The sequence below is a fragment of the Theropithecus gelada genome, chromosome 4 (genome assembly GCF_003255815.1).
Source record: "Theropithecus gelada isolate Dixy chromosome 4, Tgel_1.0, whole genome shotgun sequence".
In the NCBI taxonomy this organism is placed as follows: domain Eukaryota; kingdom Metazoa; phylum Chordata; class Mammalia; order Primates; family Cercopithecidae; genus Theropithecus; species Theropithecus gelada.
In genome coordinates, this window is record NC_037671.1 from 81,876,491 (window position 1) to 81,902,217 (window position 25,727).

Here is a 25,727-nt window from a genome sequence, read left to right on the forward strand (position 1 = left end):
AAACAATAATTTACTACCAGCAGGAAGAGAACCAGAAATATAGGGACTATGGACACATGTAAGTTTTTTTTTAAAATGAAGAACTGCATTCAGTTCTAAAGAGTCAAGAAAAGGAGCCAGCACTGAAACATTATTCTGCCAATTTAGTTTGTGCTCTGTTATCACGGCTTTAGACTATATACCAGACAACCTTTGTATGCTACAGATTAGTCACACTGTCTTAAATTATTGAAAGCCAATTGTTGATGCTAACTGCATTAAGCCCCTATTGAAGCCCCTTCCCTGCTGCCCAGACATGGTCACTTGGTTTGTGACCATCACTTCCAACCTCCAACCCCCAAAGAAGCAATGTGCTAATCTCAGAGGAGGGCAAACTGGATGATAATTTTTCTTCTTCAGGCTAATTTAATCCACCAGCTCTTACACTTCTGTCAGACTTTCAACTACTAGAAGTTAGAATCAATTTAGCGCAGGAGGAATGAAAACACTGCGGTATAGACAGGGAAAGTGACTTAGGTCCAGTCACGCTGGTTGCTGGTTTCCTAACAGTCATGAAGGAGCCCAAACATATCTTCCACTTCCACTGCAGGCCCTTTTCTTTACTGCTCCATAGATGAGGTCTATAAGAGCGAGGACCAAAGGGACAATAAAATAATTTCATTCTTGTTTCCCATGCTTCCTTTGGCTTATTCTCATTTAGACTAGAAAAGATCCCCCAATACCTCTTCTATTCGAAATATTCTAACTTTGCTGAAATGATTAGTCACTACCAGGAGGGCTCACAAGAGGTTCTCAATGGAGGCTTGAGAACAGTTTCACCTTCCAAATCACATTCCCCTGAAGGCTGATATCCTCCCCAGGCTGTTGTTTCCTCCTTCTAACAAAACAAAACAAAACAAACAAAAACAACAACAACAGGCCGGGCGCGGTGGCTCAAGCCTGTAATCCCAGCACTTTGGGAGGCCGAGACGGGCGGATCACGAGGTCAGGAGATCGAGACCATCCTGGTTAACCCGGTGAAACCCCGTCTCTACTAAAAAATACAAAAAACTAGCCGGGCGAGGTGGCGGGCGCCTGTGGTCCCAGCTACTCAGAAGGCTGAGGCAGGAGAATGGCGTAAACCCGGGAGGCGGAGCTTGCAGTGAGCTGAGATCCTGCCACTGCACTCCAGCCTGGGCGACAGAGCCAGACCTAGTCTTAAAAACAACAACAACAACAAAAAACAAAAAAAAGCTCCTGAGAACAACACAGCAGCTCCCTCCATGAGTGAAGCAAGCTCAGTTATTTCAGTCTTGATCCCACTTTGTTTCTAAAAGCAGACATATATCTTTAGCCTCCTTTCCAAGGAAGTAAGACCCACCACCAGGAAGCCACTTGACTGAACACAGCCATGCTCAGTGTGTGGGAAAGAACGAAGTCCTCTCGTTAGCAGCTCCAGGCAACAGAAGAGGCTCACATTTTAGAACACTTTCTTGGAGTCACTATACTTATAAATAAAATACAAAGACAAAATCACTGAAAAATTCCTAAGTCATACGTGTTTCAATGTGCATCAAGAACCAGAGTCAAAAATAAAAGGGGAAGCCAAAAGTGCAAAAAGCCGAAGGGAGGGTAGAGAAGGAAGAGGAAAGGGGAGAAATTACGGGCTGTCAGAGAATATACCAAGTTTCTGTGACACACAGGCCGTCGGACAGGGTTCTTCATTTGCTAGCCTCCACATGAAAGAGTCGCCTATGTCTCAGAGGCAGGAAGAGCCAAGGGCCAGAGGGCACCCTAACCCCATCATTCCTGTCCCTTCCTGGCAGCTGTTAGGGAGGCCTTACAGCATCAACTCCTTTCTCTTGGAAAGCACACGGGCGCGCGCACACACACACACACACACACACACACAACAACCCTATGTAATCTGACTTTATCTCTATTTTTCCTCAGTTAAACACTTCCAGGATGTTCACAAGAAATAAGGTTCTATAACATTTAAGGAATACAGTTATATTACACAGACTGGGTGAATAAATTAAAAACAGCTGGGAACAGACAAAAATGACTCTGTGCCTCTACCTTAAAAGGAACTTTAAAAACACTTACATATGTAATTTAACCCAACCCTTCATCCCACAGATAAAGAAACTGGGATCCATAGAGGGTTATCTGCCTAGAAGAGGGTCAGCTGTCCAGACTAGACCTTGAGTGTCTGACACGTGCAGTGAGAGAGGGGACTACAGAGGCTGCACATCCCCGAGAAAAGCAAGAAGCCCAGAGACCAGGAGATGTGGGCATGCTGGGTGTTCACAGCAATGGCAGAAAGAGGAGTGACAGAGGTAACACAAGGATTCTACAAAGCATCTGAGGGTAAAGAGAGAAGGAAAGAAAAGAAAAAATATAAACTTCATGACAACTATTCAGTTTAGTGCAATACAGACTGTGTTAAGTGCAGGTTAATAAGGAGCAGTGAAGAAAAGGGGAAAATAATTAAGCTATTTGGACTAGTGACTAGATGTTTGTTATAATTAAAATACTTTCTTTCATTTCTCACATTAGTTGGTGTATATTCTCTTATCATGTGTTTCTTACAGTTTCGTTCTTGAAATTCCCTATCATATACACGTTTGGATGCTTGTTAATGCAGATTTTTGGACTCTACTTCAGGGCTATTGAATCGGAATCTCTCTGGCTAGGACTCCAATTTCTTAGATCACTAAGAAATCTAAATTTTAAACAAGCTTCCCATGTACACTGACATTTCAGAACTAGTACCATAATCTGGTGTGGTGGCATGCACCTACATGGGAGGCTGAGGCAGGAGGATCGCTTGAACTCGGCAGTTCTAGGCTGCAGTGAGCTACGATCGTGCTACTACACTCCACACTCCAGCCAGGGTGACCGAGTGAGACTGGACACCCCGTCTATTAAAAAAAAAGAATGAGTACCACTCATAATAATGTCATTATAGAATTAGAGAAACCCTATCTGTCTTCCAGTTCTCCTTATCCCTATTTCTGTGTTAAGGATACTGAGGTAAGAGAAGGTGAGTGCTCTAAAATCACAAAGGCTGCCCAGAGCCTGCCAGGCCTTGCTCCTAGGCCTCCTCTCCCCACCATGAAGGACAGATGGACTGAATTGGGCTAGGTAGCCATTGGTTCAATTTTAAGATTCTATATTTTTAGTTTGCTAAAAGTAAAAGTATGTATTATTTTGCTAATGAAAAACCCATACCACATTGTCTATCGTGGGTACATACAGTCATGAACTGCATAATGACGTCTGATCAACAAGGGACCACATGTACAACTGTAGTCTCATAAGATTATAACAGAGCTGCCCTATACAAGTGTACCACTTTTTAATCTTTTATACCATATTTTTACCATACCTTTTCTATGTTTAGATATATTTTGATATACAAATACTTACCATTGTATTACAATTGCCTACAGTATTCAGTACAATACCATATAGGCTTGCAGCCTAGGAGCAATGGGCCATAACACATAGCCTAGGTGTGCAGTAGGCTGTCCCAGACCATCTAGGTTTGTGTAAGTGCACTCTATGACATTCTCTGTGATGCCTCATGACATGTTTCTCAGAATGTATCTCTATCATTAAGTGATACATGACTGTATTTCCTTTAGAATCAGGAAAAAATTAACTTACTAAACACAACCAAACAAAACAAGAAACATAATTATAGACTTAGTAAGCTATACATCATCCCTGCTTCTCTCAATAAAGCAAACGGCAGAGCATCCCAAGTCCCTTCAGACCTCCCCTACCAAGTGCTACAGAAAGCACAGAAACTATCCAGCTTTGCCCACAACCTCAACTCCTTGGTAGCGACAGAAACGTCTGAGGGGCAAGTCAAGTGGCAGGTAACTGGGTAGGGAATCGGCCTTTTGAAAGATGTGATGTGGCATCAACGTGGATCTGGCTAAATTTCTGGTTAACCTCCAGGCTCTCTGCCTGGCCCCATCCTCCACATTCTCTCTAGAGTATGGCAAAAAGGAGAGTCCAAAATGAAAGGAGGCAGAGGAAGAGACAATTCAGACTAGAGAACTAAATTCAACTAAGAATACCTGCTTATTTCCCCAGACCACAGAATGTCCTGCAGGGCAAAAAGGAATGAAGATGACAACATCTTTCACATCCAAATGCTGAGGTAATTCTCAGAAATTGTTTTGAGGAGAGAGATGGAAAATAGGACAGTAATCACTACCTTTGAGAACAAAGTTCCTAAATATAATGAGTAGCACTCAACTCCCGATTATCTTTGCACATTGAGGACAGAGGCATTCACAGGAAAGGAAAAATAGTGGACGCATCCAGGGATCCGAGGGTGCCAACACCACTCCCATCTCAGTTCCCTGGGATGCACACGTGGATTACCACAAGTGCTGAGTGAAAATTCTAGGGAGTGCCTGCCCATCTTGGTTCAGGTCTGCCTGCTTCATGACTACAGAAGCCCTTTGACATGTGGAATCACCCACACCCTTCTTCCCTTCCCACTCGCAGCTAAAAACAGGACCCTGAGACCCTCATATATAATGTCCCCAAGGCCCATTGATAGTCTCTTGGGAAAAGTATATGTCTTCATGCCGGGAGATGAAACAAAGGAAAGAGCAGAGTATTGCCAGTACTGTGCCCCAGGCAGCATCTTCAATGAGCCCAATTTTATGTTAATATATATATTTGTGTGTGTGTGTGTATAAGCAGACATTAAAAATACTAGTAAGAATTACTCTAAAATGGTCATGCATAGTGGCTTACACCTGTAATTCCAGCAATTTGGGAGGCCAAGGCCGGTGGATCACTTGAGGTCAGGAGTTCAAGATGAGCCTGGCCAATATGGTGAAACCCCATCTCTATTAACAGCACAAAAATCAGCTGGGTGTGGCATCTGTAATCTCAGCTACGTAGGAGGCTGAGGAAGGAGAATTGCTTGAACCCAAGACGCAGAGGTTGCAATGAGCTGAGATCGTGCCACTGCATTCTATCCTGGGTGACAGAGCAACTCTAAAAAAAAAAAAAAAAAAGGAAAAAAAAATCTCTAAAATGTCAATACTGGTTACTCCCAGTGATCTTAATTCTCTTCACATTTTTCTGAATTTTCCAATTTTTTTTATGATAAAAGGTTTCTTTTTTTTTTTTTTTTATAATTAGGGGAAAACATTACTTTAAAAAAAATAATGGCTATAATTCACCCAGAGATGAAAGTGGAATATAACAGATGAGGTCATTTATGTAGTACAATGTTTGAAAGTATATAGAAAAAAAAGAGTGCAGAGACAAAAACTTCACTTCCTCTTCTCTATAGCCCATTGTTGTTACTTACCTGTAGAATTCCCAGGCCTCTGTTTATCTATTTCTAGGAGTCCCTGTAAGTTATTATATTATTATTTTTTAAGTTCTTAAGTGATACGGTTTGGCTCTGCATCCCTATCCAAATCTCACTTTGAATTGTAATCCCCAGAATCCCCATGCATCAGGGGCAGGACTAGGTGGAGGTAATCAGATCATGGGGGCAGTTTCCCTCATGCTGCTCTCATGATAGTGAGTGAATTCTCATGAGATCTGATAGTTTTATAAGCATCTGGCATTTCCTCTGTTGGCACTCATTCTCTCTCCTGCTGCCCTGTGAAGAGGTACCTTCTGCCATGATTGTAAGTTTCCTGAGGCGTTCCCAGCCATACAGAACTGTGAGTTAATTAAACCTCTTTATAAATTGCCTAGTCTCAGGGAGTTCTTTATAGCAGCAAGCAAGGACTAATATAGTAAACTGGTACCAGTAGAGTGGGGTACTGCTATAAATATACCCAAAATGTGGAAGTGACTTTGGAACTGGGAAACAGGCAGAGGTTGGAACAGTTTGGAGGGCTCAGAGGAAGACAGGAAGATGTGGGAAAGTTTAGAACTTCTTAGAGATTATTGAATGGTTTTGACCAACATGCTGATAGTGACATGAAGAATGAAGTCCAGGCTGAGGTGGTTTCAGATGGAGATGAGAAGCTTATTGGGAACTGGAATAGAAAGGTCACTCTTGCTATGTTTTAGTAAAGAGACTGGAGGTATTTTGCCCCTGCCCTAAAGATCTGTGGAACTTTAACCTTGAGAGAGATGATCTGAAATTGGAACCTGTATTTAAAGGGGAAGCAGAGCATAAAAGATGAGAAAATTTGCAGCCTGACAATGTGATGGAAAACAAAAACCCATTTTCTGGGGAAAAAATATGCAAGATGTCTGCAGAAATTTGCATAAGAAACAAGGAGCAGAATGTTAATCACCAAGACAATGGGAAAAATGTCTCCAGGCCATGTCAGAGACCTTCAGGGCAGTCCCTCCCATCACAGGCCCAGAGCACTAGGAGGAAAAAATGGTTTTGTGGCCACTGCCTATCCAGCTCCAGCCATGGTTAAAATGGGCCAACGTACAGCTCAGGTCATGGCTTCAAAGGGTGCAAGCCCCAAGCCCTGGTGGCTTACATGTGGTATTGGCCCTGTGAGTGCACAGTTGTCAAGAATTGAAGTTTGAGAAGCTCCACCTAGATTTCAGAGGATGTATGGAAATGCCTGGATGTCCAGGCAGAGGTTGCTACAGGGGTAAAGCCCTCAGGCAGAACCTCTGCTAGGGTAGTGAGGAGCAGAAATGTGGGGTCTGAGCCCCCACACAGAGTACCCACTGGGGCACTACCTAGTGGAGCTGTGAGAAGAGGGCCACCATCAACCAGACCACAGAATGGTAGCTCCACTGACAGTTTGCACTGTGCACCTGCACAGACACTCAACACCAGTCTGTGAAAGCAGCCAGGAGGGGGGCTGCACCCTGCAAAGTCACAGGGGCAGAGCTGCCCAAAGCATGGGAGCTTACCTCTTGCATCAGCATGACCTGGATATGAGACATGGAGTCAAAGCAGATCATTTTGGAACTTTAAGGTTCAATGACTGCTCTATTAGATTTCAGACTTACATGGGGCCTGTAGCCCCTTTGTTTTGGCCAATTTCTCCCCTGTGAAATGGGTGTATTTACCTAATGCCTGTACCCCCATTGTATCTAGGAAGTAAATGACTTGCTTTTGATTTTACAGGCTCACAGGTGGAAGGGACTTGCCTTGTCTCAGATGAGACTTTGGAATTGGACTTTGGGTTAATGCTAGAATGAGTTAAGACTCTGGGGGACTGTTGGAAGGGCATGATTCTGTTTTGAAATGTGAGGACATGAGATTTGGGAGGGACCAGGCACAAAATGGTATGGTTTGGCTCTTTGTCCCCACCCAAATCTCACGTTGAATTGTAATTCCCATAATCCTCATGTGTCAAGGACAGGACCAGGTGGAGGATAACTGGATCATGGGGGCAGTTTCCCCCATGCTGCTCTCATGATAGTGAGTGAGTCTCATGAGATCTGATGGTTTTATAAGCATCTGGCATTTCTCCTTCTTGCACTCATTCTCTCTCCTGCTGCCCTGTGAAGAGGTGCCTTCTGCCATGATTGTAAGTTTCCTGAGGCCTCCTGAATCATGCTGAACTGTGAGTCACTTAAACCTCTTTTCTTTATAATTACCTAGTCTTGGGTATTTAATCATAGCAGCATGAGAATGAACTAATACATTAAGTTTAAACCACAGCTTTAAACTTCTATATCATCAAAGCTTTTCACCTGAGCTGCCAATAAATGGCAAAATGACTAAATCTAATTTTCATATTATTTTGTTTTCTTTTCTTTTGATACAGATATTGACAGGTAGTAAACCACTAGCTGAATGAGATAATTATAAAACTATTACATCTGAATAATTGTGAAGTTAAATATATGATTTTTACATCATGAAAAAGATGAAAATTTTAAGTATCAGTGAGTTTCTTAAAGTTAAAATCAAATTACAGATAAGTAACAAGCAATGGAGAATTTCCTTGTCTAGAATAGTATGTGGGTCTCATATTCAAGATGCTTCAATTACTTCACCCTTCACCACAGAACAGTGTATGATTTCAAGTCCCTCTAGAACAGGAAATATCCCGATCAACCCTAATTATCAGGTGGTAATAAAGTCCATAAAGCTTTTTATTTCTTCTTTTTGACATATTTTCACTATATGATTAAACTATACAACATATACAGAACACTATTTTGATGACGCTCCACTTATTTGCCACAATCCGTTTAATGCTTGAGATTATTTCTCACACTGCTCCCATGTTTGAAGGCTGTTGTTCTCTAAAGGATGACATTAGTGAAAGAGATATTGTTGCTTCCACATGGTAAAAATAAGTTATACAAGACACAAGACTGTCAAAGAGGACCATCTGGCATTTTCTTTGATGTATCTGTCATGAGGTGGAATAAATAATAGATTCAGAATTTGAAGACCAATATTTAAAACATAGCCTCACATTTTGGTAGTTAAATAATTACACTTGCCCACTTTACTTACTTTTTTCACCTTTACTTACTTTTTAAAAATGGGAGTTAGATTGATTTGGAGGGTTGAAGGAAGATGGTGGGATAGAATACCCTACCCATTGTGCCCCTGACAGGAAAACCAAATTTGACAACTATCTACACACAAAAAAGCATCTTCATAAGAAACAAAAATCAGCTGGGCACAGTGGCTCATGCCCATAATCCTAGCACTTTTGAAGGATGAGGCAGGAGAATTGCTCGGGCCAGGGAATTCAAGACCACCCTGGGCAACATGGCGAAACCCCATGTCCACTAAAAATACAAAAATTAGCTGGGCAAGGTGGCACATACCTGTAGCCCCAGCTACTCAGGAGGCTGAGCTGGGAGGATTGCTTAAGCCCAGGAGGTGGAGGTTGCAGTGAGCTGAGATCACACCACTACACTACAGCCTGGGTGACAGAGTGAGACCCTGTCTCAACCAAAAAAAAAAAAAAAAGAACCAAACATCAGGTAAGGACTCTCATGGTATCTGATTTTAACTTCATATCTCTGAAAAGAATAGGAAATAGGAAACAGTCTCGAATTGCCAATGCCACCCCTCTCCCATTCCCCTACAGCAGCTGCATAGCTCAGAGAAATCTGTGTGCTTGAGAGGAGGAGAGTGCAGTAATTATGAGACTTCACATTAAACTCAGTGCTTCCCTGTTACAGTGGAAAGCAAAACCAAGTGGAACTCAGGTGATGCCCACACAAGGAGGGAGCATAGTGGGAACTTGAGTTCGGGTCAGCTTCGTTACCGTGGGCTGAAGTGCTGTGGGGCCATAAATAAACTTGAAAGACAACCTAGACCACAGGGACTGCAAGTCTTAATGCTGAGCTGGGCTTGGAGCAAGGGGACTCGGGGGTGATGCAAGTACTGAGAAACTAGCTAGGGCAGCTAAGGGAGTGCTTGTGCCACCCCTCCCCTAACTCTAGGCAACACAATTCCAAAAGAGACCTCTTCCTCCCACTTGAAGAGAGGAGAGGGAAGAGTAAAGAGGATTTTTATTTTGATTCTTGAATACTAGCTCGGCCACAGTAGGATAGAGAACTGATCACAGTTGTAAGGCTCCATTCCAGGCCCTAGCTCCTGGATGACATTTGTAGACACACCCTGGACCAGAAGGGAATCTGTTGCTGTAAAGTGAAGGACCCAGTCCAGGCAAAGCCTATCACCTGATGACTAAAGAGCCCCTGGGCCCTGAATAACCAGTAGGGATACCCAGGTAGTAAGCTGTGGGTCTTGGGTGAGATTCTGAGAGGTGCTGACTTCAGCTGAGACACAACACATTTGAAACTCTGATGGCTGTGGTGAGAAACTCCTTCTGCTTGAGGAAAGGGAAAAGTAAAGGGAACTCTGTCTTGCACTTTAGGTACTAGCTTGGTCACAGTGGGGTAGAGCACAAAGCAGGTTCTTTGCACAAAGCAAGTCCTGAGTCCGGGACTTGGTTCTTAGACAGCATTTCTCGACCTGTCCTGAGCCAAAGGGGAGCCCACTGCCCTGAAGGGTGAATCCCAGTCTGGCAGAATTCACCACAAGTTTACCGAAGTGCCCTTGGGCCTTACGTGAACATCAGCAGTAGCTTGGCAATACTCCCTATGGGTTTCTGGTGGTTGTGGTCATGGAGTGAGGCTCTTCTGCCTGTGGAAAGGGGAGGGAAGAGTGGGAAGGACTGTTTCTCATGGTTCAAGGACTAGCTAAGCCACAGCAGAACAGAATACCAAGTAGACTGCTAAGGTTTTTAACTCCAGCCCCTAGCTCTCAGATGGCATCTCTAGACCAGCCCAGGGCCTGGAGGAAATTGCCACCCTGAAGGGAAGAACACAAGCCTGGCTGGCTTTACCAACTGCTGATAGCAGAGCCCTAGCGCCTTGAGCAAACATAGGTGTTAGCCAAGTATTGATTATAGTGGACATTGGGTGAGACTCAGGGCTGTGCTGGCTTCAGGTCTGACCCAGCGCAGTCTTTGTGATGGTGGCCACAGGGGTGATTGTGTCACCTCAGCCCCAGGTGGCTCAGCACAGAGACAGATAGACAGACAGAAAGGAAGAGAGAAAAAGAGGGAGAAAGAGAGACTGACTGACTGACTCCATTTGTTTAAGAGAAAGTAAGGGAAGAGAAGAGTCTGCCAGGTAATACAAAGAAGTATTCTGGATCTTATGTAAGACCACCACGCCAGTGTGAGTCTATGAGTCTCCAAGAATAACAGAATTACTAGGCTTCAGTCTCCTAATACAGTTATGACTTAGATCACAACACCAAGTCCTTTTGAATGCCTGGAAAGCCTTCCTACGAAGGACAGGTAAAAACAAGCCCATGATGTGAAGACTACAATAAATACCTAACTTTTTAATATCCATGCCCAGATACTGACAAACATCAATAAACATGAAGACCATCCAGAAAAACATGACCTCACCAAACAAACTAAATGAGGCACCAGGGATCAATCCTGGTGGAGAAAGATATGCAACTTTTTAGACAGACAATGCAAAATAGCTGTGTTGAGGAAATTCAATGAGATTTAAGATAACACAGAGAAGGAATTCAGAATGTTATCAGATAAATTTAACAAAGAGATTGAAATTAAAAAGAATCAAGAAGAAATTCTGGAGTAGAAAAATGCAACTTACATATTAAAGATTGAATCAGAGTTTCTTAATAGGAGAATTGATTAAGCAGAAGAATTAGTGGGCTATTTGAAAATACACAGTCAGAGGAGATAAAAGCAAAAAAGAATAATGAAAGAATGAAGCATACATACAAGATCTAGAAAATAGCCTCCAAGGGGCAAATTTAAGAGTTACAGGTCTTAAAGAGGAGGCAGAGAAAGAGAAAGGGGAAGTAAATATATTCAAAGGGATAAGAACAGAGAACTTCCCAAACCTAGAGAAAGATATCAATATCCAAGTACAAGAAAGTTATAGAAAACCAACCAGATTTAACCCATAGAAGACCACCTCAAGGCATTTAATAATCAGACTCCCAAAGGTCAAGAATAAAGAAAGGAGCCTAAAAGCACCAACAGAAAAGTAACAAATAACATACAATGGAGCTCCAACACACCTAGCAGCAGACTTTTCAGTGGAAACCTTACAGGCCAATAGACAGTGGCATGACATATTTAAAAGGCTGAAGGAAAAAAATTTTACCCTAGAGTAGTGTATCTGGAGAAAATATCCTTCAAATATGAAGGAGAAATAAAGACTTTCCCTGATAAACAAAAACTGAGGAATTTCAACACCAGACCTGTCCTTGAAGAAATGCTAAAGGGAGTACTTCAATCAGAAAGAAAAGAATGTTCATGAGCAATAAGACATCATCTGAAGGTACAAAACTCACCAGCAAAAATAAGTACACGGAAAAATACAGACTATTATAACACTGTAACTGTGGTATGTAAACTACTGTTAAGTAGAAAGACTAAAAGATTAACCAATCAAAAATAACTACAACAACTTTCCAAGACATAGACAGTACAATAAGGTATAAACAGAAACAACAAAGAATTAAAATTAAAAAGTTAATTAAAAAGTGGGGGACAAAGTTAAAGTGTAGAGTTTTTATTAGTTTTCTTTTTGCTTGTTTATGCAAGCAGTGTTTAGTTGTTATCAGCTTAAAATATTGAATTATAAGATAGTTTTTGCAAACCTCACGGTAACCTCAAATCAAAAACCATACAACAGGCACAGAAGAAATAAAAAGCAAGAAATTAAATCATACCACCAGAGAAAATCACCTTGACTAAAATCAAGACAGGAAGGAAAGAAGAAAGAGAAGACCACAAAACAACAGGAAACAAATAACAAAATGGCAGGAATAAATCTTTACTTATCAATAACAACACTGAATATAAGTAAACTCTCCAATAAAAAGATGGAAAAATATATTTTGTGTCAATGGAAACCAAAAAAGAGCAAAGTAGCTAGGCTTATATCAGCCAAAATACATTTAAAGACAAAAACTATACAAAGAGACAAAGAAGGTCATTATATAATGATAAAAGGGTACATTCAGCAAAACGATATAATGATTATAAATATATGTGCACCCAAAACTGGAGCACCCAGATATGTAAAGAAAATATTATTAAAGAAAGAGATGAACTCCAATAAAATAATAGCTGGAGACTTCAACACCCCACTTTAAGCATTCAACAGATCTTCTAGACAGAAAATAGTCAAAGAAACATCAAACTTAATCTGCACTATGGACCAAATAAACCTAAAAGATACAGAACATTTCATCCAATGGTTGTAGAATACACATTTTTTTTTAATTTTTAATTTTTTTCTTTTCTTTTTCTTGCCCTATCTTATGGTGCTGAAGAATACATATTCTTCTCAGTACACAGATCATTCTCAATGACAGACCACATGTTATGTCACAAAATAAGTCTTAAAACACTCAAAACACATTGAAATAACATCATGCATCTTCTCTGACCACAATGGAAGAAAACTTTAAATCAATAACAAGAGGAATTTTGAAAACTATACGAACACATGGAAATTAACAATATACTCCTGAATGACCAGTGGGTCAATGAAGACATTGAGAAGTAAATTGAAAAGTTTCTTGAAACAAATGATAATGGAAACACACATACCAAAACCTATGGAAAACAGCAAAAGCAGTTCTAGGAGGGAAGTTTATAACTGTAAATGCGTACATGAAAACAGAAGAAAAACCTTCAATAAACAACCTAATGATTCATCTTAAAGAAGTAGGAAAGCAAGAGCAAACCAAACTCAAAATCAGTAGAAGAAAAGAAATAGTAAAGATCAGAACAGAGATAAATGAAATTAAAATGGAGAAAACAGTACAAAAGATCAATGAAACAAAATGTTGGTTTTTTCGAAAAGGCAAACAAAATTGACAAATCTTTAGCCAGAATAATTAAGAAAATACGAGAGAATAAATGAATAAAATAAATAAATAAAAAGAGATGAAATAAATAAAAAGAGATGAAAAAGGAGAAATTACAACTGATACGGCAGAAATTCATAGGATCATTAGTGGCTACTATGAGCAGCTATATGCCCATAAATTGGAAAATCTAGAAGAAATGAATAAATTCATAGACACACACCATGTACCAAAACTGAATCATGAAAAAATCCTGAACAGACCAAATGAGATTGAAGTCATAATAAAAAGTTCCCCAGTAAAGAAAAGCCCAGGATCTGATGGCTTCACTGCCAAATTCTACCAAACATTTGAAGAAGAACTAATACTACTTCTACTCAAACGATTCTGGAATATAGAGAATGGAATACTTCCAAACTCATTATAGGAGGCCAGAAGTATTACCTTGATACCAAAACTAAACAAACACACATTAAAAAAAACTACAAGCCAAATATCTCTAAACAATATTGATTTAGAATCATTAATAAAACACTAACAAACTGAATTCAATAACACATTAAAAAGATATCTCTTCATGGCCAAGTAGGATTTATCCCAGGGATACAAGGATGATTCAAAATACACAAATAACTCAGTGTGATATATCATATCAACAGAATGAAGGCCAAAAACCACATAAACATTTCAATTGATGGTGGTGCTAAAAATGCATCTGGAAAAATTCAACATCACTTCATGATAAAAACCATCACAAAACTGGATATAGAAGGAACATACCTCAACATAAAAAAAGCCATATATGATAGACCCATAGCTAGTGTCATACTAAATGAGGAAAAACTAGAAGCCTTTCCTCTAGGGTCTGAAACATGACAAGGATGCCCACTGCCACTCTTAGTCAACATAGTACCGGAAGTCCTAGCTACAGCAATCAGACGAGAGAAAGAAATAAAGGGCATTCGAACTGGAAAGGAACAAATCAAATTATCCTTGCTGGTAGATGATATGATCTTATATTTAGAAAAACCTAAAGACTTCAATGAAAAACTATTAGAATTGATAAACAAATTCAGTAAAGTTGCAGGGGACAAAATGAACACACAAAAATCACTAGGATTTCCATATGCCAACAGGGAACAATTTGAAAAATAAATTAAAAAGTAATCCCATTTACAATAGCTACAGAGTAAAATCACTAAGAATTTACTTAACTGAGGAAATAAAAGATCTCTACAATGAAAACTATAAAACATTGATGCAAGAAATTGAAGAAGACACAAAAAAATGGGAAGATATTCCATGTTCAAGAACTGGAAGAATGAATATTGTTAAAATGTCCACACTACTCAAAGCAATCTACAGATTCAATGCAATCATTATCTAAACAATGACATTCTTCGCAGAAATAGAAAAAAAATCTTAAAATTTATATGGAACCATAAAATACCCACAATAGCCAAAGCCATCCTGAGTAAAAAGAACAAAACTGGAGGAATCACATTACCTGACTTCAAATTATATTACAAAGCTATAGTAACCAAAACAGCACGGTACTGGCATAAAACCAGACACACAGACCAATGGAATAGAATAGAGAACCCAGAAACAAATCCATACATCCACAGTGAAATCATTTTTTTTACAAAAGTGCCAAGAACATATAGTGGGGGAAGGACAGTCTCTTCAATAAATGGGTCTGAGAAAACTGGATATCCATATGCAGAAAAATGAAACTAGATCTGTATCTCTAGCCATATACAAAAATCAAATAAAAATGGATTAAAGACTTAAATCTAAGACCTCAAACTATAAAATTACTGTAAGAAAACATTGGGGAAACTCTCTAGGACATTGAACTGGGCAAAGATTTCTTGAGTAATATCCCACAAACACAGGCAACTAAAGTAAAAATGGACAAATGAGATCATATCAAGTTAAAAGTTTCTGCATCGCAAAGGAAACAATCAGCAAAATGAAGAGACAACTCACAGAATGGAACAATACATTTGCACACTACCAATCTGACAAGAGATTAATAACAAGAATATATAAGGAGCTCAAACAACTCTATAGGAAAAGATCTAATCATCTGATTACAAAATGGGCAAAAGATATGAATAGACATTTCTCAAAAGAATATACACAATTGGCAAACAAGTTTCTGAAAAGATGCTTAACATCATTGATCATCAGAGAAATGCAAATCAAAACTACAACAGGATATCATCTCACACCTGTTAAAATTACTTTTATCCAAAAGACAGGCTAACAAATGCTAGTAAGGATGTGGAGAAAAGGGAACTCTCATACACTGTTGGTGGGAATGTAAATTAGTACAACCAGTATGAAGAAGAGTTTGGAGATTACTCAAAAAACAAAAAAAATAGAACTACCGGCTAGGAACAGTGGCTTACAGCTGTAATCCCAGCACTTCGGGAGGCTGAGGCAGGTGGATCACTTGAGGTCAGGAGTTCAAGAACTACCACAAAGTCCAGCAATCCCACTCCTAGGTAGGTACCCAAAATAAAGGAAATCAGTATATCAAAGAGATATCTGTACTCCCATGTTTATTGCAAAACTATTCACAAGAGCCAAGATTTGGAAGCAACCTAAGTGTCCATCAACAGATGAATGAATAAAGAAAATGTGGTACATATACACAACGGACTACTTGTCAGCCATAAAACTCAATGAGATCTTGTCATTTGCAACAACATGGGTGGAACTGGAGGACATTATGTTAACTGAAATAAGCCAGGCACAGAAAGACAAACTTCACATGTTCTCACTTATTTGTGGGATCTAAACATTAAAACAACTGAATTCATGGAGACAGAGAGTAGAAGGATGGTTACCAAAGGCTAGGAAGAGTAGTGGAGGGATGGGGGAAGTGGGGATGACTAATGAATAATAATAAAAAAAAAGAATAAATAAGATCTAATATTTGCTAGCACAACAGGATGACTACAGTAAAAGTAATTTAGTTGTACATTTAAAAATAACTAAAAGAGTATAAGTGGATTGTTTGTAACACAAAGCATAAATGCTTGAGGTGATAGATACCACATTTGCCCTGATGTGACTGTTACGCATTGTATGCCTGTATCAAAATATCTCATGTGACCCATGAACATATATACCTACTATGTGTCCATAAAAATTAAGAATAAATAAAATGGGAATTGCAAGTATCTGAAAAAGGCAAGTGTTTGTGAAAACATTGTCATCTACCTGGGGCTCTATGCCCTTAAAAATTCTATCCATACCATTTAGATAGCCTGGAGCAGCTGGTTGGAGCTGGAGTTAATGAAGTAAGGTGTGGGAATAAACAGGAAGGGTTTCCTCCACTCAGGGACCAAGGCTATGAAACATTCCTTCCTTATCTTAGTTGAGTATATGTTCCAAGGAAGACTCTTCTGGAGCATTCTCAGTGGGAGTCAATCCTTAAGTTAGGAGAGAGGCAGAGCTTGGCCAGAGGGCTCAATCTACCAGCAGAACCCTTTGCCATGTTACTACTTTGGTACGCGGTGTACAGAGTGGATGAGTGCCAGTTGAAATGGAACTGGGAACAGGTACAGGGTGGGAAAGCAATGCTCAGCCAGGGACCTTCTGGGCCTCAGGCTTGATTCAGTGTGTACCAAGGAATGCCAAAGGCAGATCTTGTTCCTACTGTGCCATTCTGACCAAAGAGGCCCTGACCAAAAGGACAACCATCTAGTCTCAAAAGAGAAGAGATGGTATCCTCCTGACAATCAGCCTCTAAAACTGCAGCACTACTTCTTGTGGAGGTAAGGAAGGCTGCCACTAAGAATGTACATAAGGGTCTTTAGAGATAGAACAGTGTCTCCTCATCTGTGTTCTGCAAACATTAAACCCATAAAATGCCCTGGAAAAAGTCTCCCTGCTATCAAGTGCATTTGGGAAATAATGTTTACTATATTCCTCAACTAGGAGGATCACACTACCCCTTAAGCACATGCAAGAGGCTGACAAGTCATGCCACTTAAAAACATCTAACTTTGTTTAACCAACCTTATTAAAAGAGGTTAACATTATTTAGTGGTTAAGAATAGGGGTTCTGGAGCCAGGCCTTGTACCTCATGTTCCTCTACTTATTAGCTGTGTGAGCTTGGGCACGTTGTGCTCCTGTGGCTCAGTTTCTGCACCTGTTGTAAAATGGAAATGGAAATAATAATATACCTTTCTCATGGAGGTGTCATGAAAATGAAATGAGCTACTAAGTACAAATCATTGAGAACAGTACCTGGAAAACAGAAAGAACTCAAAAAAAATTGGCTATTATAATTTATATTATTATTGTCTGATTATTAATATCTAATTTTTTTTTTTTTGAGACAGGGTCTGACGCTGTCATCCAAGCCACAGTGCAGCGGCGCAATCATGGCTTACTGCAGGATTGACCTCCAGGGCTCAAGAAATCCTCCTACTTCAGCCTTCTGATTTGCTGGAGCTACAGGAGTATGCCAGCACACCTGTTAATTTCTTAATTTTTTATATAGATGGCATCTCATTATGTTGCCCAGGGTGGACCTGAACTCCTGGGCTCAAGTGATCCTCCTGCTTTGGCTCCCAAAGTGCTGGTATTACAAGTGTGAGCTACTTTGGCCAGAGAAATGCTAAATATAGAAAAATCCCCTCTCTTCCCAAAGAGAAGTCAACATACTCTCTGTAGCACAAAAACACAACTAAGAAATCAGAATTTCAGTCTCCAATATCAGCTTAACCTTCTTGGGTATGTGTTTCCTTATCTATAAAAATAGATTATTAGACTTATTATTCCTTCTAGCTGCAACAGGCCAGGATTCTAGGAAAAATACATAGTTGCCATTAAAACCAGCAGCTCTTGCCCAGTCCTGGTTCCAACCTGGTTGCTTTTAAGATTCTACCTTGCAGACATCTTACCCAGATTTAAAGCTGCCATTGCAGGACTTCAGGTTAAGAGCTGGTTGTTGCCCAGCAAGATGGGTATGGAAATGGCCTTGTGCCACCTAACCCCAGAGTTCTGAAGCACACAGAGTGAAATAAACTAGCAACGGCAATAACGTCAACAGGCTGCAACTTGCCTGCTCCAGAGGACCCATCTGCACCTCTAATGCCGACTGCCTTGGTTTCTGACACAAAAGCTTGAGCATCATTCCCATATTCCCTACTGTGGTACTGTGGTCTCCAGTAACCAGAAAGTCCCATCCTATATATTGATTATTTTGCTTATCTGAGTCTTGCCAGCTCTTTCTAAGGGCTGAACTCTTCTTTGAGTTTTTCTCATTTGTGCAAAACACCAGGTTGCAGTTTCAATGTGGATACCCATCTGTGCTCAACTTTGTTGACATGTCTTAAATCCAGACCTTATCTGTTGAGTCTAGTACTGCCCCAGCAGAGAAAGGGCTGCTGCTTCTGCCCTGAGTGTGTACTGTACATACCTCTGTGTAACCCAGCTCAGTCTTTTAGATTTCTAGAATGTCACATGGCTGTGTCCATCTGCATTTTAATTGTGCCTTCATCCACCCATCCAGCCATCTGGCCAGTCATCCAGTATTTATTAACTTCTTCCTACATCCAGGCACTATACTAAATTCTGTTGGCACAATATTGAACAAAAACAGACATTCCCTCATTCGTTCATTCAACACATATTTTAGTAGAGGAAAAAGGCAAACAAATAAATGAACAAGATCAAAGAGTGGAAAGTGCTCTGAAGAAAATTAAACAAGGTAAGGTTACAGAGTAATGGTGATGTGAAGAAGGGGGGTCAGGTTGGGCCTCTCCTCAGAGGGGATACCTGAACTGAGACCTGAAGGACAAGAAGCAGCTGGCCATGCAAAGACCTGGTGCAGAGTATTCTCCCAGTAGCAGAGAAAACAGCCAGTCCACAGATCCTACAGCCAGAACCAGCTCATGATAAGGACAGGGAGATAGGGCCAGTGTGCCTGGAGCCGAGTGACAGTGAGAGAGCCAGAGATGAGGTCAGAAAGGGAGGCAGGGCCAAGATGTTCCTCGGCCTTATTGGCCAAGATAAGGAGTTTGGATTTTATTTTCATTGCAACAGGATGCCACGGAAGAATTTTAAGCAGGAAGTGACTTGATAAGGAATGATAAGTCCATCCATCTTCTTGGGACCACTGCAACAACTTAGTATATGCTTAGCAATATGTCAGTGAATCTCAGTCAAATCCTACATTTTGTTGGCTTATAATCACATTAGAAATAGTAAGGTACTGTAACAGAGCGGAAGCTATAATTGTGACAAAACCACCAAAAGAGATCCCTGTTGGCCTGAGAGAAATGTTACAGTGTAATTTAAGAAGTTACAATTTCATATCATGTTGTTTTAATTAATAAGATAAACTCTTCTTTTGGAGATTCAGCAGTGATAACAGCTCAAGCAGGAGCACCAAGTGAATCCTAAAATGACAGCTTTACAGAAAAAGAAGCACTGCTCACAGTGACTCAGCCAGAAAATAAGAGAACTGGAAATGTAAAGCAAACTTTAACAAGTGTCATTCTGCTATTTTATAGCTCTTGCCAATATAGCTCTTAAAAAATGTGCATGAAACTGAGTTTCCAATTAAAAAAATAAATCCTAAACACAGGCAAAATTAGAAGCCCCATTCCTTGCCATTATAATACATGATGAAGTGGGTGGTACAAAGATGAAAAAGCAGAGCATCTTTCTAATCCTGACACACACTTTCCCCCATTTTCACTGATCCTTCATCTGGGAGTGAGGACCTGCATAGGGAAGATGATTCCTGGTATGTTCCTTATAAGAATACGTCTTTCCAGCGGTGATAGCAGGGACCAAACTAGCTCATAAGATTCTGCCGAGTTTCTCTCTATCTGTGATACTGGGAAAGCATGTGTGTTTCTGACAGTAATATTCAGAAAAGGGACTAAAACCACAGGAAGTACAATCACCAATAGAAAAGGGCATTGAGTAATTAACATTCAGACCACTCTAAGAGCTCCTCTAATTAAAGGTGCTAAGACCACACTAATGCCGCCAATTGCAGGCCAGGCTTCATGCACCTGTGCTTCCATGAGATTGAGATGACATCCTTAAAGGGAGCAAGGCCTCCTGGGTCTCGCAGGGAAGAAATATAGATTGGTCTTCCTCTCAAACCTCCCATATTTGGTTTAGATTACTCTTATACCTTTAATTTCTTTAAGACTTGTGTTGAGGCTATTTTGTAATAAAATTACTCTTAAGTTAAATCAGACATGGATGACTGTCCTATTTCCCTCAATATGCCATAAAATCCTTTAAGTCAGTCATTTCTCTTGCTGCTCACTCACCCATGGCATGCAAATTTCAAACAGTACATGAGGGAAGGAGTAAAATAAAAAATTATTATTTCTCAGCTTCACTCCTCAAAGATACAACTGTTAAGTTTCTTGTCTCTCCCTCCATGAACGTTTGTGGGCATATACAAACTTTTGCATTATTCAATCCCATGAGCAGAACTTAAAGAAATATGGATACACAGATTTTTAAATCATATCTGGTTTAAGGCAGTATATGAATAAATAACATAAATACAAACTACTGCAAAATAAGGGGAGGCTGTGGACATTCTACGGCAGATCTAATAACCTGTCTCCACCCACCACTCACACCCGCTCCACCTCCAGGACCTTAGTGGGCACTGCAGTTGGTGGCAGATGGAGTAACCCCGGTGAGTGAGTCCAGTTTGGTCTCTGACCCACTGAGTGTTTCCTGGCCAACTCAATCCATTGCTCCAGATCTCAATTTCCTCTCCTACAAAATGAGAAGATGTTATTTAAGGTCCCTTTGAGACACCAGGATTGGAGTTGACCAACGGACAGCAAAAACAAACAGGCATGCTAAGGCCAAAGACTGTACTCTATGAGTGCCTGAGGCTCAGAAAGAGGAAGAGCATCACAGAGACAATCCATGTAACAGATTTCCAAGAGGAGAAGAATGTAAATAAGATTGGAGCAGTTTTTTTCTCTCTATTTCTTGAGATATGATTCATACGAAAATCCACATCTTGTTTTACCATATAACAGAGGTACCAAGCAATATACAATGCTCCTGAAGTTTTCTTACGATACATTAAAAACCCAGAAGTAGAAAAATCCCATGTTTATATATTCCTCAGCAACGTACGTTGTATTACCACTAGCACCAGAGGGCTTGTGAGTATTTTCCCATTGTGAAGAGTCGCAGATACGTGCAATTATATGTAGTAGTGATAGGGCCACAACTTAAGCCACAAGTTAACATTTAATTCTCATTTGCCACCTCATCTGACAATTAGCTGACTGTGAGGGAGGTTGGGAGTTTTCCTACTGGTCATCTTGCTGGCCAGTCTACATTTGCAGAAATGACTTAGACTAGAACAAATAAATATCAAGGCCAGTAGGGAAGTGATAAGGGAGAGGGCTAAGGAGAGAGAGGGAAATGGCTCGGAAAGTAGAACACCTTTAGACAGACCAATCCTGTTAAACATCCATTTGGCAATTTGACTTCAGGCTAACAGCAGCAAACCCACTAATAATGATTAAGATTCCTGGGTCTCCTGCAAACTTGGCAGAAGGGAGGTGGCATTCACAAATGTCTGCCAGATCTTCTGGCCATTTTCCAGAAGGAAGATGGGAGCTGGAGAACAAAGCCTGGAGTTATAGAGCTGTGAGTTCTGCCACAACTAGACAATTACCTAGTCAATTCTGAGCCTCTATTTGTTCATTTATTTAAAAAAAGATAGACAAAGGCGGGATGCGGCGGTTCATGCCAGTAATCCCAGCAGTTTGGAAGGCAGTTGGATTGCCTGAGCTTAGGAGTTTGAGACCAGCCTGGGCAACACAGTGAAACCCTGTCTCTACTAAAAATACAAAAAATTAGCCAGGTGTGGTGGCATGCACCTGTAGTCCCAGCTACTCGGGAGGCTGAGGAATGAGAATTGCTTAAACCTGGGAGGCGGAGGCTGCAGTGAGCCGAGATTGTGCCCCTTTACTCCAGCCTGGGCAACAGAGCGAGTCTCTGCCTCCAAAAAACAAACAAAAAACATATAGACAAAGCAATACATGCATTATGCTTATTGCTATGATTTGAAACTGGGAAATTCCACGGGCTATCTCCTGTGAAAGAGAGGATCCTTGAAAAATAATTCCAAGTAAAACTGAGAAATCACAGCCTAGAAAAGAAGCCATTGCTCACCTGAAAGGAATTCATATGGCGAAGGGATGAAGGCAGATTGGCATTACTCCTTGATAATATCAACAGCAGCTCCAAGCAGGTTGCAGAGGGCAGGGTTAGCGGGTGGACGCTGATGTCACTTTCCCACAAGCTGACAAGTCTGGAACACACCAACACATTAACTTTCAAAAATGCATTATCATAATTATTTTAAAAATCTGAAATGAAAGAAGAAAATTCAATTGTGAGAGAAAAAGGCAAAGTACAAAAACTAGAAATAAACTATATTAAAAATTCACAGAGAACATGTCCAAGACATTTTTATGGTGTTGTTGATATAAAGCAGATGGATCAGGCAATTTTTCAGGCCATCATTTCATACTCTGAAGTATGCAGTCACAGGAAATGCTGTCTTAGTTGTGTGGGACCCGCTGGGGAAGGGGTGGCAGAGACTAACGGCTAACACACTGAATGCTCCCTACATTCTATGCCCTGTTCTACATGTAATATCTTGTTTACCTCTCAGAAACCTAAGAGAAGGAACTATTGTTATCCCCATTCTACAGCTATGAAACTGGTTTTCTGAGCTGGATAGGCCCTTATGGAACATTTAGCTCAGTGATTTTCAAACTTTTAAAAAGTGACAGAATCCTTTTGTCAAAAAAAAAAAAAAAAAAAAAAAAAATCTTGTAACAGCCCCAACTTACAATACAAATAAAAGTGAAGCTGCTCTGTCTGAAGGGGAAAGGTTGGCAGGAGGCCTCCCTTCATCTTCCAGAGTGGCCCTTGAAGCATCTCTGCTATATCCTGCGGAACCTATTTGAAAATCCTTTCATTTTAGAGATCAGGAAACCAAGGGCTAGAGAAGTAAAAGGATGTGTCTGAGATGAGGCAATGTGTAGAAAGCGATATGGCTGGGTCTAGAATCCTGGCTTCCTGGCTCCTCATCTAGTGCTTACAGTAAAGGAAAACATCAAAAAATAATTATGAGAAAATAAAGTAATAAGAATAGCATGAGTTTTAGGTTTTCAACTTTTCTATTTACTTATTTCCTATCTGATCTGCGACCAAAGTGTCTATCACTAATTTTAAAGATATATGTATATAATATTTATATTTGTTTATATAAATATATATGTATTTTTTGCCACTTCTATAAACTTCTCTCTGAAAAGCGATCTTTAACCAAATCAGTGGTGAATAATGAAAACTTGGAGAGAATCAGTGGTTCGGGGCATGATGGATTTTAAACACTTTACAGAACAAGTCATGGCAAATGGTTTAGATGTTTTATCAATCGGATTACTTATTATGCTAACAGATTTCTGATGTGGGGTAATGCAGTTCACTCTCCTTTGAAGCACTGGCCAACTAGTTGGACTGGAATAAGACACTGGTCCAATTTTAGTGTAGAGGAGAACAGATCACCCTCATTGCCCTTTTAGCTCTTAGTAGGCTCTTCAGCTGGATCTGGGAGCCAAACTGACACCAGGCAGATTAACAAGAGAAAAGTCTACAAATTTTATTAGTTTTGCATGTCAATGGGGATCTTTACAAGCAAGTGAAGTCCAAAGAAGTGGCCAAAGCAAGATGCTTTTATACATTTTTAGGCACAGAGTGATAAGTATGAGGAACATAACAGGACAAGGAAAATCTGGCTAGAGGAAGTAAATTTTCTAGGGGAGTCACTGGAGATATATGGTGTGGGGGTGTGTAAAACAGATGGAAGATAAGGTAAATATGTTTATTCAGGTCCATGGCAGCCTCCAATTCCAAGTCTCTGCTGATAAGCGCTGTTTTCTCACCTTGGTATCGAGAGGGTACTCTTCCCAGAGGGATCTTGATCACTTGCTGCATGCAGGAAAGGACAAACCTTGGCCTTTAATTTTTTTTTTTTTTTAGAAAAATCAAAAATTTTAATCTTTATATATAACATGTCAAGACCCCTACTTGTTTGTAAAAAGTTCCCCACTCCCCTCAAAATTTGTAGAGCATAATAAGTCTTGGCCTAAACTGACCTGATTTGTAAAATATCTTCCTCTGTGCACTTTTCCCTTCAGCCTGAGGCTCTTTGCTGATCCGCTCACAACAGAAGCAGCTTGGCTTTCCTCTGGGAGTACCACCAGCCTGCAAACCTAGAGTGTACTCTCCACCCCTGGGTCACAGAACTTCATTCTCCCCTGCTCTGTAACCCAAGGACCTTACAGCCTCTGAGGCCTAACACCCAAGCTCTTCCTTGCAGAAGAGCTGAGATGCTAAGGAGACCATCTGCAGCATCGTAATAAGCCCTTGGGATTTGTTGAGCTCCCACATGGCTTTCTTCAACCACCTGGCCCACTTTCTTCAACCACATTCCACTTTGGAATGCGTGTCTTTAAGGCACCAAGTGATCTTAAGAATTGGCTCTGTTTCTTTGAATCCAGTGATCCAAGTTCCTATCTCAGTGGGACCTCCAAAAAAAGGATTGACTCTGCTTCTAATGTAATGCCTGCCTTTTACACACCAGTTACGTGTTAGTGACTGCTGGATGCCAGTCCACACCCCTTCAAGCACCTCACAGTCCCAAATGGGGTGCTCCTACAGGTCCCAGGGTCCTGTTAGTGGAAGAAAGGCAGCTCCAGGAAGTCTTCATCTAGCCTTCCTGACAGGAAGTAGTTAATCCTCTGGGAAATAGGCTTGCAGTCTTGGGAAGAAAAGAGTTGTTCCTCCTTGGGGATATACATCATCATCTTGGCAATTTCATTCAGTGTCTCTTCTGTATACAGAAGCTCCTAGCTCAGGAAGGCATCCCGTCCACATAGCCTCATGAAATTCTAATTTCTCCAAAGTTTTCACCTCTAAACAATCAATATACCAATCTGACATATTTTGAGATGGCATGTCCTTCACTCCTTCATAGGCAAAGGCACATTTAAGTGTATTTTCTGTGTTTAAAATAATCATCTTATATTGATTGACTGGCTCTGCTATTCTTTTTGCTTTTACTCATTATATAACATTTTCGACATTTCTCTTCAATGTAAATTAAAACGTTGCTGTCTTTTCCGTAATTCAAACTTAGTACTAGTGCAGTGGCTCTAAGCTCACTGTCCACCCACACTCCTTCCTCATGCTCTCCATAATCCACTGTTGACTTACATATACAGTTAACTGGGCCTGGAAGGCAGTTATCCTTGCTGCTGAATTTCTGTTCATCCTGTGAGACCCACTTACGTATCATTTTCTTAGAGATATTGTCCTGCT

At 40.4% G+C, this 25,727-nt stretch overlaps 1 protein-coding gene across 5 annotated transcripts in view; it reads right to left on the reverse strand.

The window, feature by feature from the left end:
- The window catches only part of UBE3D (ubiquitin protein ligase E3D), a 179,888-nt gene that overhangs the window by 44,630 nt on the left and 109,531 nt on the right, over positions 1–25,727 (reverse strand). For all 5 annotated transcript variants that reach the window (XM_025382815.1, XM_025382817.1, XM_025382816.1 and 2 more), the window contains one exon: positions 22,506–22,644. In XM_025382815.1, the coding sequence (XP_025238600.1) occupies positions 22,506–22,644 (139 nt within the window). The remainder of the gene's footprint in view (positions 1–22,505; positions 22,645–25,727) is intronic.